Genomic DNA, 20,127 nt, shown 5'->3' on the forward strand with positions numbered 1-20,127 from the left:
GCTCTGCACGCTTAATGGGCTCCACAGTCGTATCTAGCCATAGCTAGAACTTCAGCTCTACTATAGGCCTTTCGTCTTCATAAAAGGCGAACGGAAGCATGTTGATTGACCATGATCTGCTGAAGCATGTAGTGATCATGCTTGGAGAAAGTGAAGGCTGTCTAGCAGACCGTAGTTCCGGACAAGGTTCGCGAGAGTTTGCACGCAGTGAGCGTTTTCAAAACCACTGCAGTCCTAAGTTCAAAAGTGCTGCAAAAGGTTATTGCAGTCTTCTCTTGCAAATGAGCGCAGTCCCAGATGAATGGGTTCAGATATGTTTTCAACACCCGATGTTTCTTGGAGCTAACGAAAACTAGCTTCCTCGCACTTATTTGAGTGCAGCAAACTTTCTCTTTAACAAACGTTTTCCTAAAATCTCTTGAAGTTCGTTGAAGTGAAGTTTTTCTGTCTCATATACTTTTCAATGCACTTCACTAGATATTCGACTGTTTTATTGGGTAACGACATCTTAGAAGATTCAAATATCAGAATCACCGCATTTCATAAAGGTGTTAGAAATTTAAAAAGTAAACTGCGCATTTTTTCAACAAGAACAGGTTTATTTCCAAGTATATGGCTTACATACGGTGATTAACTCTGAAGCCGAAAGAGAAATGTAAAAAATGCTTCCTTTCTGAAATAGTACACATAGAAGACATGTGACGCTTAGAACTGGTTACTGTTGGACGTAAACTGCGTTTAGGGTTCAGGTTAAGTGTCCAACCATACTGATGACCTCGCTACCAGAAGGCACTTGTACTCGCTGCGTAGCCAATACGCTGTACAGTATACGCATGAAGGAAGGCATGCGTAACAAGGAACGCTGCGCCTCTGGATTTATCCGGTCATGCGCTGTAGCTACAATTACACGAACATTGTTTTGTTTAAGTTTGCAAGCGTTAAATATACAGCAAGAAAACGTTATGGCTTTGGATACAGTGCTGTTCAACATGTTTCCAGAAGCCGCTCGAGGTACTTCCAAGTTCTACTGTTAACGCTGCTACCAAGTGCCATCTTCCCAGAGCAGTTATCGCATTGCGTACTCACATATGCATCACGGTGCAATAAAAAGCAATATGGAGTTGTATTGTTTAAGCGCACATCGCATCTGCCGCTAGCGATAGCCAAGAACCACCAGCTTCTAGCACAAAACCTTATTCATTCCCATTTAGTGACATTCGAGTGCACTGTCCGACATTGCTAGCACCATCACTTACCTTTCTGGCATCAGACTTTCAGCGTTGTAAGTATCGGATGTAGTGCCGAATGCATCGATGAATTGTGCTTCCACTTTCGTGACATCTGGGGAGCTTACTCTTGGCATGGACAGCCCATGATCTGCACACTATCCCAGAAAACCCTGCTAGATTGAATTAGAGACTTCGTTATGACCTTCGATTATTTCAGCCTGCCCTTGAACTAGGAGCCCAGCAAACAGCCCTATAACGAGAGGTAGCTTAGTGAATGCTAAAAGGAACCACAAATTCTGAGATGATCTTCTGGCTCATCTGCTAAATGGGAACGCTGATGGCAAACGCACACAGTCCCTGCAAGAAAAAAAAAGAAAACTTTCTCGAATGCGGAAGTCAGTTTGTGAGGCATGGAAGTTTCAAGAACTGAGGGGCATAGAATTCGTTGCACTGTGTACGTTGTACAGAGACTCGAGGTAAGAAAATTGTAAATCTCAACAGTCTTCTACCCGGTTCGCCTCTTAAAGTCGCCTTTCAGTCTTGTAACCTCGCGGACGCATAAAATGACATATTGCTTTTCAGTAGCAGGTACCAGCCATCATGTCACGTTCGGAGCACTGGAAGAGGCGTAGCACAGAGGAGACGTTGAAAGTCTCAATGTTGTCGGACGCACGGCACTAAAAAGACTGGCGCCAGGTAGAGACAAAGTGGCCTTTGTGGTAGGATCACGTGAGTTGAACAGCTTGCGTCATCGTTGTTCGTTCCATCGCCTGGAAACGATGTCCTGTCTCTTGTCATTGGCTATGTCATGACAGCAGACTTTGCAACCAGGTTTTTCATAACTTGCCGCGCCGTTGCCACACTAAAAATCAATTTACCGAGTCAGTGGGGCACCTTATCGCACGGTCGATATCCTGACTCTTTTTCCTTTCTCCTTTCCGTTCTCCTTATCCTTGTCGTCCTCTGGAAGAGGTGGCCTGTGATGAGCGAGGCGCAGCTCCTCATCAAGTTGCAACCTGGTGAGCTTGCAGTCTATCAGGAAAGTGGCCACCAACGGCAGCCGCCACTTGCCTTTCAGCTTGGGCTTGGGCATGGCGAAGATGACCAGTTTGAACATGCCCACGCGCTGAGGCACTATCTGGAAGGTGACGCGACGGTCCTTGTCCTCGCGGGTAATCATTCCTTTGAGGTCCATCTCAACACCGTCCGTGTCCAGCAGCTGGTGGCTGACGAGCATCGACTCAGACATGTCGATGGTGAGCTTGCGCTTGGCTCCCCACGACACGATCACGGGCCCCGTGTGGTCTACTAGCCGCATGTTGTAGTCGTAGAATGCTTGAGTGGGACCCCACGGAACCTCGTTCAGCGGGAATGGCATCAGGTACTTCTTGGCACGTACACAGTCGAGCAGGAAGATGCCAATGTTCTGTAGGCTGGCGCTGGCTGCTGTGGCGCCCCCATCGCCCACAGCGGCTGCTCGCATGTCGCGTTCGCGGTTGGCGTAGATCTTAAGGAAGTAGCGGCCTTCGGTAGGTGGCGTGACGGCAAAACAGGCCACGCATCGGTCTTCGACGAGCTGGCAGAAGACGTAGTTGTTGAGAGTGGCGTTCTCAATTTCGTCAGACGGGTAGAGCTTGAACTTGTAACGCATTGGCTCGTGCGCGGCTAGCCGAAGCTCCGTGCGCACCCGAAACGTGATGGGGTTTTGAGGTGTTGAGCGCATGCGCATGTTGAGTTGGAAGAAGTGTGGCGTCACCTTCGGAAGCGAGTTGAATTCGTCAAGAGTCAGGGGCTTGTCCAGGAGCTGCCACCTGATGATCGGGAAAAAAAAAGAAATGAAAAACTATGCGAGTTCGCGGTGCTTTGAAGATGGTTTCAAGAATGCTCGTTGCGGCTGGTTTTGTCCAGCAGTTCACAAATCCACAGCAACTTCCAGCTCAAGCAGTCGCGAATAGTTATTTAGGTATTAATGATTTCGCTTTCGACTCTGATTCTGGACTGACCTCATTTGATTAAAGTATCGTCGTGGAGGACGCTGTGCGCCGACCGCCTATAAGAACACATTTACGCGCAATATTCATTGATATGGTTTGTTGTGTGACCTTGGAGTTTCTTTATTCTGATACGAATAAAAGCGGCCTCCAGGCTTGTAGGGGTATGTGAAAGGCTTAACCAGAAGAGTATCGCCTGCTATAGTTTAACATTCGACGAAATCCCGTTGGCTTATATGGCTATAAATCTGTTGCGAACGCAGTGCACACAGAAGTATTTATATCATTGGCGTGTGTGCGTTGGTCAACTTCAAAGAACAGTTTTCGCTACGCAGATGAACCAAGCATGGACGAATATTCTATTGAGCAACAAGCCTAAGCAACAAACCTAACCTAACAAACGCTAATACTCTACCTCAGCATGGCTAAAACAAAACAATACAGCGCTATGAATAATCTAATTAATGCTGCAAAGCACAGATAGGTTTCTTGTTTAAGCACTTATTTTTAGGCTTCGTCGAGCTGGAGGCCATTTTACTCTTAACCGTTCTGTTTAGTCTCCTCTTATGAGCGTTAGTGCAAGCCTTTCCACTTAGGTGATGGCCAAAGCCTCTGTCAGCTGGCAGTCATGTGCTTCCTTGTATAGACTTCTATTCTTGGAATTTGTTTTCGCATCACACTTTCTACTCGTACACGCTAAAATTTAAACACATATGAAAAAAAAAACACTTCTTTTAGGAAATAGTGTAAGAACAAACACCACATGCTGACAACAAGAATTGCTCTCCTCAGTGCATTCACAATCATCACGTGAAGGAACCCCAGGCATGTTGTCAATAAAGGCGCATTCCGGTTTCTTTAAGGTGCGCTTGGGGCTCTATCGAGACGCAGGTTTCAATAATAGCTTCGAATGTGCCTGCGACATAGCTAGCAATAGCCCATAAACACAAGCAACAGGCAATAGGGACACAACATGAGCCCACTTGAATTTCTTAACTCTATGATGCAAAGTACACATATCAAAACATAATATGTATAAAAACAAGATACACACTCATTCAAGCACTCCCACATACAAAAAACAACAACTTCAAGCCATAAATAAAAACAAAATATGAACAATAAACAACAGAAACATTACTCCTAAAACCAAGATTTAAAACCAACATACACGTCATTTTTTACACGATTTTGACATTTTGTTAAGATACGTGTAATATTCCTTCCTGGAGTTAAGAAGTAGAACTCAGAGTCTGTTGTGTCCCTATTCAGTCTGTTGTCCGTGTCTATGCGCTTTTGTTAGCTGTGCATTTCTAGCGACTTGGCCAGATATGTGCGTGCCCGTTCCAGGCACATTTTCTGTGTCGCTCAAAGCTTTATCGGATTTATTTGCACTAACTTGCTGGACGTGCGGTCTCAATGAGCGCGCATCAAGTTTCTTTTAATTTCTGCGTTTCCCTCTAACTTTCGAACAACGCTTGATACAAAGCTAGGACCACCGACAATCTGAGCCTCTTAAGAACGTGCGTGCGCTGGCAAAGCCGCAGTGTAAACAGATCGCTTCTTTGAGCAAGTGCACAAAAAGTTTAAAGGATGTTCTATTATTGCTCACCCGACATCACTTTCGGCCGCGTTGCCTGTCCTCAATTTGTTTGCCCTTGAGCAATGTAGAGTGTGTAACTGAACGCCTCCGAGCTTTCCGCTCGAGCGAGCGCTTTCCAGCACCACCTGAGGCACCAGGGTAGGCTGGGGATAAAGCTACGCTTCACATGAGCTGGATTTACCCAGCACATACCGCTCCTCCCAACAGCACGCTCTCAATACATACCGGGTTTTCAAGGCTGAGATTGTATCACTTTTTTCTCTTCTTTTTATTCTGGTGTTTGTTTTTTTCCCGGGTAGGAAGAAGTATGGGAGAATGATAATAAAAAGGCACAGCCTTCTCGCGAAACGCTCCTGGAATGAAAGGCACACTGATTCTATACGCGGCACAGGTGGTGCAATGGAGCCGAATGGGTGAAAAGGAGTCATATCGCGCATAACAGAGAGGTTTACCTTGAGTAGTTCTTTTCCATTTCGTCGTAAGGAAAATGCGTCCAGATGATCACCTCAGGGTCGGTCGCGAAGAAGTGCTCGTTGATTTTCCTTATGAACTTCCCGGTGTGATCCGTGTAGCCTGCGCGAAGCGCGTGAAAACAATGCAAGGTCCCGCGCGTCAGCCCCAAATGGTTCAGCCATATCTCTGCAGGTTTATGTTTTTATCCGGTTAGAGAACGATGTACGAAAAGACGAAAGTGCTTTTTCGGCTAGTCTCGTCAACAGCCATGGAGTTTGTGTACACAGGAAACAACCCTACAAGGCTCTGTGGCTATTTGTGTCCTTTAACTGATGAACGTCTCTCTACCATTGCTTCGCAAAATGCCTAATGTGAAGACAGGTAGGAATATGGTGCGATTACAGGTCAGCAACTGGCGCCTACGTATTTATACCATAGGGCTATTGTTCTTTACTTACATGTACTGCCACAATATCTCAACAGTTACAAATTTAGCTATGGCATTCCTTCGTCTATTTTTTAGTAAGTTGTCAGTAGGCGTCTGAAACTATTCGGGCAGGCTGATGCAGCGATGATTTGCGCTTTTTAAACTTGAAGTTGTGCCTTACGAGCACTATACTGAAGCTGCTTTCAAGAAAACCCCCACAGCGTGCGACAACTTAGTATTTGACCTCAGTAGGCGTACTTCTCACGTGAGCTGTCAGATGTAACAAAGAGGAACGTGCAATAATCTTAATTTAAGCGTGTGTTTGAAATAATACGAGGCCGTGCTGTGAGCGACTGCAACCTGAAGCTTCTTTCAAATCATCGCATGATTTCTGACAATGTTAAACATGCGTAGATAGCTCGAGACATCGCGCAGCTAATATAGGAAGCATAACAACGCTGTAACCACGTTCATCATGCTTTGAGTTAATGAGAAACTAGCGTGGTAACGATTCATTAACCCTGAAAGCATGCCAAAATGCACAAAAAGAAATGTGGGAGCCCTGAGCATACTCTGAGTGGTACTATCGTGTTGCACGCGAAATAGACGGGGCAGATTTCTGTTATTTAATTCACCTTTGTTTTTTGTTTTTTTTATGAAAATCAAAGGACGCTGTCTGTCGCCGTGCATCATGGACACGCATCCCTTACATTTATTTGGAACACCGAGTTTGAATAACTAGAACATCTTTGTTAAGATCGGCGCATTTTTATTATTTTGTTATAGATCAAAAAAGATCAGTTGTGTCACGTTAAGTTCTACACGCACTAATTCATTAAACTTTGATATCATAGGCACGGTATAACATATAAAACAAAATCAATTTTAAAGGTACAGTCGAGCGATAAAGGTGCTCATTGACGAATGTGGAAAGGTCTAGTCAATAACGCAATTATGTTTAGAAATATACTTTCAGAGCACGCCGTCGCCCCCTAGAAAAAAGTCAGACGCCGCATTCCAGTCACTCTAAGAAGGACTCTGGTTTAACCTATGACTACGTTTCCTGCCAGCTCATGTCGGCGCAGCATCACGCGTATTGTTCCGGACATTGGCATGGGCTGCTCGAAGTACGCACCTGTGCCCCATGTCGTATCGAGGAACCTCCAGGCACCTAGGATGAAGACGGCGTTCCAGGCATGTGTGACGTCCTGGCCCGGATGAAACTGGTGGCCAGGCCGGTAGTCGAAGCCCTTGGCGAAGCCCTGTAGCGTTTTCTCTCTGATGCCAGCTAGCCTGCAAGAAAGGGCAGTTTTATGTTCTGTGCAGTGGCTCAGTTTGTGTAAAGTAGCCTTATGAAATCTCACTGATAACGGCGACTCAACATTTAGCAAATGAGAAGACCATTTCGCCTGGTGTTTTGAGATCGGTAACTTAGTACTTGCACACAAACATTACCAGAGTAATTGCGCAGTGAAGTGCTTGATAAATAATGTTAAAAAATTATGCATGCCAGTTAAGCTGCTGACGATAAATAAAGTATGCACATGCCTTCAAAGTTTTTAATGAGCGCGGAATAATATATGCAGAGTAGCAGTTAAACTGGCCATTAAGTAGCGCTCCTCCTGTGTTGTTTTGTGTTCCTTTGTTTACGTTCTTTCGCGCTGTTTTTCCGTCAGCTAGCCATCATTCAACTTGCCCAGGTAACTGAAAGCCTTAATATAATTTAGGTGAAGAGAATCGTAGGCTTGATTGAATACGACACCTAACCCGATGGCATAATCAAGCTGGTCCCGTGCAGATATTTATTTGAGCATCTTATGTTTCCTTTCTCTCACCCGTACAACGGCAAAGGAGTAGACAAAGATTCATTCTCAGTTCCAGATACCTCTGTAGAGTGGCGTCCGCAAAGAATAGTCAAAACCAATTAAATACGAAGGACTGCCAAGATGAAGCTATGCACCACCCAGCTCATATACAATCAGTATTACTGCAGTCACACCTAACTACTGTACAATTTGTGGAATAACTATGGCCACATCTCTGTTTGCGTTCGTATCATTCGTAACGACAATCGCGCAATTCGTTTCCGTCAAATCCACGTTATGCAGCTGCACGACACTATATTGTGTTTGTTCGCGCGTGCATTTTTTTATTGCGAAAGCAATACTACGACAGCTAAAGCGAGACCTCGGGTGACCGCAGCTATGCCTTGGAGAGGCGTACCTCCGGGCTCCTCATAAACACCCAGCCTGTCATAACATTTGAATCCACGTTACCTCTATGCCACGGCCAGGAGCTACCTGCGAACTCGGGTCGCTCCTTTCATATGGGAGAGTGACATCAGAATCAGCCTGCCAGAAACTTTTGCATTCTCGTTACCCATACAACACGCAGGCACGTCCATACGGCTTGGTTGAAGCGTGACTTTATATGTGGGTTTGTTGCTTACGCTCTCGCGTCATACCCTAAAAGGATGATCATAAGTTTCCCCAATAATGTAGCACCTTACACTCACAGGGCATGATAGGGGAATAATGTAGCAGGCAAAAGAAGCTTTCCCCGTTGCTTTCGCAATTCAGCTGGGGTTAACTAGAGCTAAATCACAACTAATTTTTTCGTTACTTTTAAACGTGAAAAAAAAAAAAAAATCATGCTTCGTTTCCACAGCTGCACATAAATGTAAGGCTTCGGTTCGAGTAGCAGTGTCTTGAAAATTCTACGGCTATTACAAACGTTTACGAAAATAGCATCTTGTCACGGCAATGACTTCGCAAGTTTGCTTATTGTGCTCACAATTTTTTTTTCAGAAAGGACACGAAAACTTGTGGAGAACACAGCGCGCTCTCAAGCAACACACTTCGCGATACATCCGTGATACGAGAGAGATCTCCTGAAACCTCAGCTAATGCTCTGCCAAAGAGCGTAAAAAGAAGCGACCCAGCCCGAAGCCTTGCGCTTCCTCCTGTCACGCACCCTGTCAACGCGCTGTTCTCTCATCGTGCACACACTGTAATCCATTACACATTGTCTTCGCTTGTAATATATCACCGCATTGGATTTAAGCTCTCCTATTCAGAGACATACCTGCACATTTCGCTAAATAAGAGGCAGTAGTCCTTGCAGACGCCGTGCCTGGACATGAAAACTTCCTCGGGTGTTTGCTTGGTTTCCATGTATTTCCAGTCATATCTGAAACAAAGCAAAGTAACTGAAGCGGTAGCAGCGTGCTGTTACAAAATAGTTACGTCAGATTCTATTTGCTGCTGGTTAACGAGGTCAGATGTTAACCAATTAACCGAGCTACACTGTAAGATAGGGTAAAAAAAAAAAGGAATCCGTTGTGAGATTTCTATTACCGTGCCTGCCAGGGCCTGTCCGCTGCCTAACGCGAATGCGTCGTGCTGTTAGTACATAATTGATATGTTGAAGCCTGGCGCTGACCTACTTCTACTTTTTGTATGCCCCGCTCTCTCCTTTTGTCGGACCTCATAAAAGAAAGACGTGCCGCTCGAACACGCGGCATCTGCCACTAAAAGCAAGCACTTCGCTCAGGCAACTGAAAGGTGCTACCGCAATGTAGTGGGCAACCCGAATGTTTTATTAAGTGCGAGCTGAAAGTTTGACTTCAAAGGTCCGCCAACAGTGTCGTGCGTCACCAAAATGTATTATTAAATGCTTGCCGAAAGCTCGTTTCCTCTTATGACAAGGCTCCAACCTATGTCCTTTACAAAGCCGCCCTCGGGCTTTAGGCGCAGCAAGCCGTCCTCCCAAGCTTTCATCGACCGAAGTACCAGAGAGGAAGACGAAGGCACGCCCATCACAGTAGTGTTAATAATATACTACGCTCAACAAAAAAGTTCCGTCTCTGGAAGCAGGCGCTAATAATAGAAGTGAAACAAAGGCAAAGTCGACAACAATGCTTCCCCGAAGTATATTGAGTTGCGAGAGGGGTTAATTACTGTGATCGTTCTTGCTCTGGTATAACAGCGTTGTTTGAGAAGAATTTTGTATTTTAAGCTCGACTGATTTGTTGTAGCTCAGTTGGCGAGGGCATCAGTTCGCTCCCGTTGTACGCTGCGAAGAAACCAATAACCTGTATCTGTCAGGTGCTGTCAGGACTAGTGTGTTCCCTCTACGCGGCTAATACCAGAAGCAAAGTTGCTGTCATATGGCGCTTCTCTCACGTGACATGAAGGCATTTAGAAACTACTATTTATGCTTCACTTCTCTGTGTTTCATGCGGGCCCATCGTGATCGACTGAATAAATGTGTGCCCGTTATGGCTTCTGTCAAAGAATATGGGAGACGAAGTATTGAGGCGAAAGCCTTTAATGCCTCATCGTTGTCGACAGAAGGTTAACAGCAGAGGTGTCACGCATTCGAGAGCGAGAGTTAAAAATAAATTAATAAACCTTGTCTCTACCGGGAATCGAACCTCCATCCCTTGAATCCCCAGCACAGCGCTTTATCAACCGCGCCAAGGCTCGGATTTTGTTTTCTTTATCATCATGGAAGTACTTCGAGCCAATTAGGTCGCATCCCGCAACCTTTCAATAAACAGTTACACCAGCATCGAGCTCTCACATTCTTGCAACGCTCTTCATAATTCCCCTTGTCTACCGTGAGGATGATAGCGGGATTCCGCGAGTGACAGATATGGCGTCTTTCCTTTCCTGTAAACGAATTATAGAACGCCGGTGAACCTTGATGTGTTCAGTGAAATGCTGGTTATGTTGTGGCTGTAGAAAGAAGGAAAAAAAAACTGATTTATTTATAGGAAGGGAAAGGCGCGGTAACTGTCTCACTTGTTTTCTGTGGACACCACAACCGCGCCGTAAGGGAAGAGAGGGTGGTGGGAGTGAAAGTGGGAAGAGAAAGAGGAGCCGTAGTGTAGGGCTACGGAGTAATTTCGACCACCAGGGGATCTTTAACGTGCGCTGACATCGCACAGCACACGGACGCCTCTTCGTTTCGCCTCCATCGAAACGCAGCCGCCGAGGTCAAAATGCAGGGGCCTACTTATTGGCTCTGTAGCTGTGCCACTGTAGCTGAGCCATCTCCGCTACCTTGCCCCGCCGGGGTGGTGCTAACGCCTCCTATATAGGAGGTGTTGGCAAGACGCCCGACTACAGTGCCGTAGTACCCGGGTTCGAACCCGACCCGAAATATATTGCGCTGTGAACCAATCCCCTCCGCAATCATAAATTAACTAGCCCTAACAAAAAGCTGCAATAATATTTTCCTGCACTGTAGTGCGTGCAGGCACAACCTGAGAATATAATATTTTTTCTCAAATTTTCCTACTCTTAATTACCGTGCCATATGTTCAACCACCGATAGTATCCCAATTAGTAAAAGCAGTTAGAAACTAGATTGGCAAGTTTAGAAGATCGGGGGTTTCAAGCCAGTGTTGTTGTTGTTGTTGTTGTTGTCCAAATAACTTATGGCACATACCCACAGAGGGGGATCGGCCAAGAATTGGGTAGCAAAGAGATTTTTTTTTTTTAATATACTTGCATAAAAAAAAATGATTTGAGGGGTAGAGCAAAGGAAACAAAACAGGAAATAAGTGAAATATAAAATGAAAAGTGGTAACACTCACGGGAGATTGACACTACAATTGTAGAGCAAGTGATGTTTAAATATTTAGCAAGGCAAACGATTTGAGTCCAGTAAAAAATTTTGCATGGCGGTAAACACAGACCTGTGACTGTGCCCAAGGATGGTGGCGCCAAATGATAACAATGTCGGGCTGCTTAAGCTAAGGCCAAGCTGTTGCAATGGCCTTTCCGTCAACTGTTTTCTCAGCGTAGTAAAGCGGCGGCAAAACAATAAAAAGTGATCTAATGTTTCTTGTTCACCGCAAAATGCGCAGACGGGAGACAGTGCCAAACCAGAGCTGTAAAGATAGAAATTTAAAGGTGGGATACGGCATCGCAGCCTTGTTAGCGAAATCTCAAGTTGCCGTGAATGACATAATTTTCTATTCCAAGAATAATTTAGATGCAGGTAGTCATCAGATCTTAAAAGATGTCCATTTTTCATATTTAATAGGACGTTCCTTCGAAACCAGTGTCAGTTCTTCGAATCAAAGCCGTTTACTTTGTCTTAGCACATCATCAATCATCATCATGTGAAGCTGTGGTTAAATTCGCCTAACAGGCGTTTCTAAAATGTACACCGATTGGCTTACTTTTCAGCTTCAGCGCTTTTCCTGGCGCAGTATAATTTCAACAGCACCGTCGTAGATCTCACAAATTAATTGTGTTAGATTCTGAAGAGGCTCTTATCAAACGGTATTGTTGACATACCTTTGTATACAGACTCTGCCGATGGCCACTTCTAGAACACATACCAGTGTAGCTTCGCGTACGCATCTTTTGCCTCATCATGGCTATGGCTTCCGATATGTCAAGAAGTGAGACCATTGGTGAAAGCAAAACATCAGACAATATTGCATATATACAGGCATGTGTGAACAGGAATAAAAATGAACGAAAACAAATTTTGGGTTAAAAACTTTGGGCGTTTGATAATTCAAAGTATATTTGTATTCTTGTTTTGAGTACACATTTAATGTATGCAATATTTCAAGAATATCAAGCTTTCCCATCCCCTGTTTTTTTTTCTTTATTTATTTTTGTGCTGAAAACATTTGTATCTTTCACATCTCTAGTACCTCGGCACAAGGATGCAGTGAGATGTGTGCAAGAAGTGGACATCGGTCGAGTCTGGGCACGACGGTGGGCCAATGATTTATCGCCCTGCAAGGCTCTCTTCACAAGCTAATCTAGTGAAGTTGCTGGATCTTATAATATGATATTGAAACCCTACTGCATCAAGAAAATCAAGGAAGCTCAGAGATCAGGCTATCAGAGCAGAAGTTTATTGAGGAAAGTCGTTGAACATTGCAAGAGGAGTACCAGGTTTCTAAGCGGTGCTCTATTGTTTAATACAAATAAAATTTGAGGCAGCATACTTGCATAGAAGATAAAGTAGTGTTATGCCATTTATCACTGGAATAAACAGACAAGCTTCATTAAATATTCAGTCAGCTGCGGTAATCTTTAATAGTTTGTGCACTGCAAAGATTCTGGCTGATGTTTTATTAAGCGGCAAAACCAGTTAACAATAGGGGAAGAGGAGAATGAGTAAACAATAAAACGGATTGGCACATCGGTGAATCGCAGGATGAGTGAAAGTTAACTCCTGTTTAAAAGTTCTCGTATGAATATGCTTTGCCGCATAACGCTTAAGAATAAGAAAGATTCTGCTAAAAAAACCGTTCTTAATAACGAAATTTTCTCAACAAGCTTCCAAGCAATTGACAAATTTGAAATGAAAAGTGATTCCTACCATCACAAGCCCTGTCGGCTCCCCTGCAGAAAAAATAAAGCCCGTTCCTAGACCTTATCATCATATCATATAATTTTTTTCCTGCAGTCGCGACCTCATTATCCAAGCATAAGTTCTTCACCTTGTCGCTTTGACTCTCGGTATTCTCTTACTGCATCGCTTGTCGGTTGTGCGCACTTACTGTTGCTAGGTTCCCTTTCCAATGCCTATTTCTCCGAATGCAAAAAAAAAAAAGATATTCTTAGCGTTCCCTTCTAGGATCGCCGCCTCGGGAATGTTTTCGGTGATGGCGGCGTTTGAAAACCAAGATTTATTTAGTGCAGTGGCATGATGACGTTAGCATGATGTAAAATGCTATCTGGCTTGCCTCCTGACAAACAACATTGCAGCTTAATTGTCATTTTTGTGCCAGCCATTTAGTCTGAAGCTCTTGGCTGACGGCACGCCTGTACGCAGGCGTGCCAAAAGCCACGCTACGATTAATAATAATATTATTAATTGATTCATAGGAAGGGAAAGGCGCAGTATCTGTCACACCTGTTACTGTGGACACCTGAACCGCGCCGTAAGGGAAGGAAGGAAAGGGGGAGTTAAAGTAGAAAACGAGAAAGAGGAGCTGTAGGGGAGGGCTACAGGGTAATTTCGACCACCTGGAGACCTTTAACGTGCGCTGACATCGCACAGCACACGGACGCCTCTTCGTTTCGCCTCCATCGAAACGCAGCCGCCAAGGTCGGGTTGGAACCCGGGTACTTTGGCACAGTGGTCGGGCGTCTTACTACTGCACCACCCCGGCGGGCCACGTGACGATTGCTTTTCCCTTTTTTGTGTCGTTGTTGTTGTTGTTGCTTGTTTCTTGCGTATGGGCTAGAGATAAGGCGTCATTCACATCGAAGGGTTTCACGCATCGTACGGACGAATTATAAACACTGGAATGAACCCAGCTTGCTAAAATAGCATCCGCAATCCGCCTTGCTCTTTGGACAGCAAGGTACTTTAAAAGACTATTTGCCTTAAGTAACTCGAAACAGTTTCGAAACTTATTATGCCGTGACACATTACAAAGACGTCGCTGTCCTGTTCTACGGAGTTGTTCAAGGCACTGAGTTAAGCAGTAACAAAAAGATATTTATCTGGAATTTTAATAACGTCCTCGACCTAAATCTGAAAAACAATGTGAAACAGCTGTGCTTTCTGTACCAACACAGTCAAAACGCAACCTATGTTTTTCACACGGCGCTTCGCTATGCTCTAAACGAGCTTCGCGAAAGCCGGTTCTAAACGAGTCTTCCAAACAGTAATAAAAGTACGCGTGCTTATTTTTTTTTTCTTCAGAATTACTGGCCGATAATATTAATGCCTTTTTTCGGAGTAGAAGTGTACTCAAGATACCCGTTGTAAAATTGTCCGCCGAAAACCACCACGCACTCCTTTGTCTACTCAGCTCCCTCGTCAGATACTCGCCGCACTCCAGCAAAGAAGAAAGCACTGACGCACCAACGAGTCACGTGACTGCGCGCAGTGCAGAAGCAGTGGTCGGAGCCCACAGGCCGGCCGCTTCTGGCCGCAGAGTATAAGCTCACTCACTCCCTCCTCGATCGCCAGTCGTGCGCGGTGGGCTCATACATTATGCAAAGCGCGCCCCTGCCGTTTCTGACGCGTGCTCCCCGAGATAGGGTCGTGCGGCACACCGGTCAAGGTTCCCGGCGGCCGCCCCTTTCCCCTTACGGACGAACAACGCCGCTTTTGCCCGCGTCGTAGGGCGTCCTCCGTCGTCGCGCTTTTCAAATTGAGGACACTGCGGCGAACGCTCCGTCTTATCCACCCTGAAGGCTATCGCGAAAGCTTAGAGTAGCGCGTGAGATACCAGCGCCGTGGAGGCTCATGGCTGAAAGTAAATTGAGAGCGACGTAGCCTTCAGAAAAATTTCAGAAGTTAGACTGATAGTGGGCCATCTAAAAATATCATAGGAGAGAATCCTTTTAATAAGGAAGACGCTTGAATAAGTTACCTGCCCGTGCACGTCTGTTTAATGCGGGAGCGGAGAATTCCTGAAACGCCTGGAGGCCCTGAAAAGTTCCTGAACACCTCTTGCCTGTGCGTTTTATGGTTATTTGTGCGACCACTTGATAGTGTGACTAGCGTATTCCTTTGAATCCGCTGAATATGCATACCTTTAAAAGTAAAAATGTTTTGCACTGCTACAAGATGCGCTCCGAAGTTGCAATGTCTTATTAATTTCCATCCCTACCTGTATTACTAACTTCACTGCCTTCATTGATAACCTGCATGTAACCCAAGTTATCGTATGACCGGTACAGAGAGTTTATTTTGGCCCAGTATACAGCCCTTTTGATTTTCAAATTGAGTACTATAATGTGTCACGCACAACATGATTTTCATTATCAGCATGCTTGCTAGTCAGATACGTTCTTTTCTTCCTTCGACATTGCTCATCTGCCTAGTTTAGGCATGTTATTTACTGGCATCTTTTCAAAGATATCGTGCGTACGACTTGTCCTTGGAAGAATGTTCAATGAGGCACCGCTCTAATCGCTTCCTAGTGGCCGTAAGAAACAACTTTTAAGAATTATTTGTAAATTAGAGAGTCCGGACCCAGATTTTAAATTTCACATTCACTCACATAGACAACCTATATACGTATTGTTGCATTAGATGCGACCATAAGTGCATTTTCAGGGTCAATATAGGACAGCAGCTTATCAGTATACTCAAATTGAACTATTTTTCGTTAAATGTTTCTCAATCAGGAAACACAAATACGTAGAACAGGGTCAGCGATTGTCCTGATCCTGCCTCCTTCCCTCATCCTGTGTACTTGGCTCTGAAAATGTACGGATTCTATTACCTCCATCTCCTCGAAATCGTTTTCCTCTTCCTCCTCTCCTGCAAGTGTATTTTTCAGTGAAGATTGCGACATAGTTGTGATAAGACAACGCCGTGAGACTAGAGAGCAGAATAAACCAGAAGTTCGAGTACTTTTCAAAAATGCTATTATGCAATGTTATAATTCTGGGTCAGGTACTACTGATAATCATTTCTGCGTAAACTTGGCCGTGCTGCTCAGAAACAGATGAAAACATAGCCTTTAAGATGATCTTGTAGTTTTCTTATAGTCAGTGTTTCCAGATTGATTAGACTTGCTCCTGAACAGCAGTGCGAGGCTATATTATGAGCCGACAAAACACTCTTGCAGGGCATACAACGGCAGATGAATATAATATGTCACCCTGTCGACGTGAACGACAAGCGCTGCGCCTATGGCGGGGTCGTTCCTTTGTACAAAATACGTAATGTATATTAGTTTATACCTGTTGTTTCATTTCATGTGCTATTTGCAAAGCGTTATTTAAGTTATTACGGATTTCCACCAACTGCAACCGAAGATATGGGCACTGAAAAAAAGAACGCACGTTTGAGAAACGTTGTTGCATGAATGGTGCACTCGGTCACTGCAAACACGAGTATCAAGAAGTTGAATCAGGCAGTGCTAACTTTGATAAATCTTTGACTTACGACGGTTGCCCAATATGTCGCGCTCTGGGGGACTCGAACCCTCCACTGTATTAATGCAACTGCGAGAACTGTGTAGCGCTGTTGGGGTCCTAGCTATCTGTAGTCAATAATGCCGCGTGCGTTCATTAGGCCGCGAACATTTTTCCAGTTGCCGCGACGCCACATCGCTTGTGCCGAAGCTTATCGCAATAACAGGAAACTATGCGGAACCTCCAGGACACCCTCTAATGAGCCGAATTTCTCCAGCTGTTGTGATAGCCCGGCGCAAGTACAGATTGTGAAAAGGAAGCACACCCTGTGTCCTGGATCGACGGCCTACAGAGCAAGTGAACAAACGTTACTTTCTTGTTCACAAATAAAACGGATACATAAAGTTTGTGGGACTTCAAACTATAGCGTTGTTTTACTGCTGCAACAATACTACCCGCCTTCTCCCGAAAACCCGATGTCTGACGCCGATTTGACCTTTGTCCTTTTCGAGTGTCGACGGGTGAGAGGCGTGCATGTGCCAAACCACTTTACAAAGTGTAATTCGTATCCAGCGCCATCGCCAGTAATAGCATTACTTTAAAAAGATCGTCTCTGTAAAGCAGATGCGATGTGTGGTCTCGAAGCATGACCGCCTGATTAAGTCAGCAAAAAAACGTTTAATAATTGAGATACAGCAAACACAATCCTGTCAGAACACGCTGCTGCTGCACAATAATCCGCGATTAACTGAGTTAAGCTGTCTGTAACTTTTGTCTTGCCGTTTGGTTATGTAATTTTATTTTCTGCATTGAGAAAACATTCCATGTTTAGTTGACAACCACATCATTTGTTATATCATGTTACACTTCACTCTTTGACTGGAGCTGTTGCTCATTGCAGAGAATAAAATTTTCAAATGTGAACTCGATAACCAAGATACTATTACTTGCTTACAAAATTTATCAAACTTCATGATCAATATTCTGAACTAGTTTCCCATCTTTATTATAGTGTAATAGGTAGAAGTGGCGGGTGGATGCGCATGCATCGCACATGGGCGCAGGCGTTCTGTCCGACACTGTCCAGCGCGCATAGAGACATGCGCGCTTTCAGCGCGCATGGCTTCCATAAAAGCAACCTCTGCCTTCCCAGCTCCGCACAATCTATTCCTTTTTACAAGCAGGGTATTGGATAAGTAACTCCTGGAATTCTGCACAGCTCACACCGCCTGTCGTAGGTGCATTACTCTAGCTGACGTAACTAATATATGTGTAACTGCTTGAGAAACAAGGCACATCTGTAAACATTGCATTCCCTTCTAAACAGGGGGTGGGGGTTATAAACATGGACACATGTGGGGAACAAACAAGCGCAGGCAAAAGGCACAGCACGCGTTTCCCACCCACGATACATATGGCCAGTAACGTTCTACTTCCATATTCTGCAGTGTTTCAACCCCAGGAGGAACAGCCCTTGCTTATAAGATTTATGTGCCACTTACGAGATGTTCTCCGCAATCCATCGAAAGAACATGCGGATCTTCTGCAGGTCGTTTCTGCAGTAGGAGATGAGGTGGTAGACCAGGCTCTGGAGCGTAGTCTTGGCAGTGGTAGGAACCTGCGTGCGCATGTGCAAAACCAGGCTCCTCATCTTGCAAAGTTTATATTTATTTTCCTCTTCTACTATTAGTATTTACTGTTACGTCAGGGCTGGTAGCTAACCGGCGACGCCATTAACAAGGTTGGCGTCACGCTGTAAAAAGTTTTTGTTGAACTGCCAGAAATTTTCTGTTCTGCTATGTTTTCTGTTTTTTAATTTTTTTGTGATTTTACAGTTTATTCTGTTTACAACTGATAGAAAACTTTTCTAAACTGATAAAACATTTTTTGTTATACCGCGTTTTTTTTTTATTTCTGTTTTTTTTTCCTGTCGCAGTGAAAATAATGATGCAAATATATCTTTTTTTTTACTTTTCTTTCATTTCACGTTTTCTGTCTGTAACAACAAATAAAAAATGCATTAAGCGCCAATTTCTTCAATGAACACTATGTTAACGAGAAAGCCTTGCCAACTACATCTCACGAATGTCTCTCGGCGCTGGCAATACTCGATGGCACGCATAAGGTTGGCCTCGCAACAGCCGTTGTCTAGCCTCCAAAAAGAAGCAAGTTGAACAAGGCGTAACAGGTAACACTGTAGCAGGGAGCCAACCAAACACAGACCTCAATGTGGCGCCACTAGTTATCTGCTTTTGAATCGAAATTGTTACGCAGCCGATGATCGGACAGCGTCTTCAGGTTATCACACCATTTCGCTTTCTATTCAGAGTTTACCTGCTATTCAAGTAAAAATCAGTTTGGGGTAGAAAATAAAACCTACGGCAAAAAATATCGAATTATTTGCCTTGCAATCAAGGTTTCGGCTGGTAAACAGAAACTGTTTTTTTCGTGAATGCATTTCGGTCAATGAAGTATAAAAGATATTCTATGTAGTGGTATAGAAATTTTCTTTAACAATACCTGTAATTTCACACACATTTTTTACAGTGCAACGGAAACTCTTAATACGGGCCCCAGTTGACATCTTGTAATTGAGTAGAACATCACGGCAAATAGCAAAGGGGGAGATGCGAAATTAATACATAGCTATATGCTCCTAACGGAGCAAGCCTTTCCCGTGTTTTACTGTAATAAAAACACACTCCAGTAACTTCCCATTCGATAGCAAAACGGCTTTTGTCTTAAACAACTTACACACATCTGTAAAACTAAGTATTGTAAGTTTAAAGCTATAAATTCATTAGTTCCCTACACTAAAACACAAACTGCATACGAAATAAGGAAAACAGTATTGGCATGCATGTTCAAATACAACGCAAGGTTAAAGTATAAGTTAAAAATAGATCGGCCGCCTCCATAGTTTTACTACAACGACAGGAGTCCTCATTGAATCCGCAAGCTTGCTCCTTCGAGTCTGGTGGAGCTGCCGGATTCGACTTGCAACTATTCTGGGAGAGGTGGTTTACTTTTATCATTTTCACAGATAGAGTAGATAGAGGAAGCGGCAGAAGTGATAGGCTAACCGGCGCCCTGTAAGCGCACCAATTTTGGAGATACGACAGCTGACCAGGCAGCTTGTGAGCTGATGCCTACACATTCCGAACTGGAATTACACGCTGCTACACCAAACCTCGCCTGATCAAAGGCGGTCACTGAACTCTGACGTATGCGGCTATATTTTTGAGCTTTCGGTGTACATCAGTACCTGTTAAAGAGCAGACATTTTAAAAATTTACGTTCTCACTGAATTACGACATCTATGTGGCTAGAATAGGCGCTTCCTGCATCTGGCTCAGGCACAAAAAAGGTCGGCCCCCCAAGAGCTCATAGGAATAAATAAATACTCTAAAGACACGCCACATCAAAATATAGGCGATATGATTGCTGGCGACGACAGGTTACTCCTCGAAGAGACTAGCTGTGAATTGTGTGTCTTACATTTATTCTGGTGCCGCTTAGGCAGCCCACAAAACTGTACGGAAAAAAAAGTGGGAAAAGAAAA

The 20,127-nt window shown here is 44.3% G+C and overlaps 1 protein-coding gene across 1 annotated transcript in view; it reads right to left on the minus strand.

Moving 5' to 3' along the window:
* Positions 1–1,625: 1,625 nt before the first annotated feature.
* The window catches only part of LOC146191878 (uncharacterized), a 58,727-nt gene continuing 40,225 nt past the window's right edge, over positions 1,626–20,127 (minus strand). The window contains exons 5-9 of the mRNA XM_084599997.1: positions 18,068–18,183; positions 8,788–8,892; positions 6,839–6,996; positions 5,276–5,396; positions 1,626–3,040 (exon numbers count right to left, since the gene is read on the minus strand). Of these exons, the coding sequence (XP_084456123.1) occupies positions 2,125–3,040; positions 5,276–5,396; positions 6,839–6,996; positions 8,788–8,892; positions 18,068–18,183 (1,416 nt within the window). The 3' untranslated portion in view covers positions 1,626–2,124. The remainder of the gene's footprint in view (positions 3,041–5,275; positions 5,397–6,838; positions 6,997–8,787; positions 8,893–18,067; positions 18,184–20,127) is intronic.

The sequence above is a fragment of the Amblyomma maculatum genome, chromosome 4, assembly GCF_055883805.1.
Source record: "Amblyomma maculatum isolate TAMU_Amacu chromosome 4, ASM5588380v1, whole genome shotgun sequence".
Taxonomy (NCBI): Eukaryota; Metazoa; Arthropoda; class Arachnida; order Ixodida; family Ixodidae; genus Amblyomma; species Amblyomma maculatum.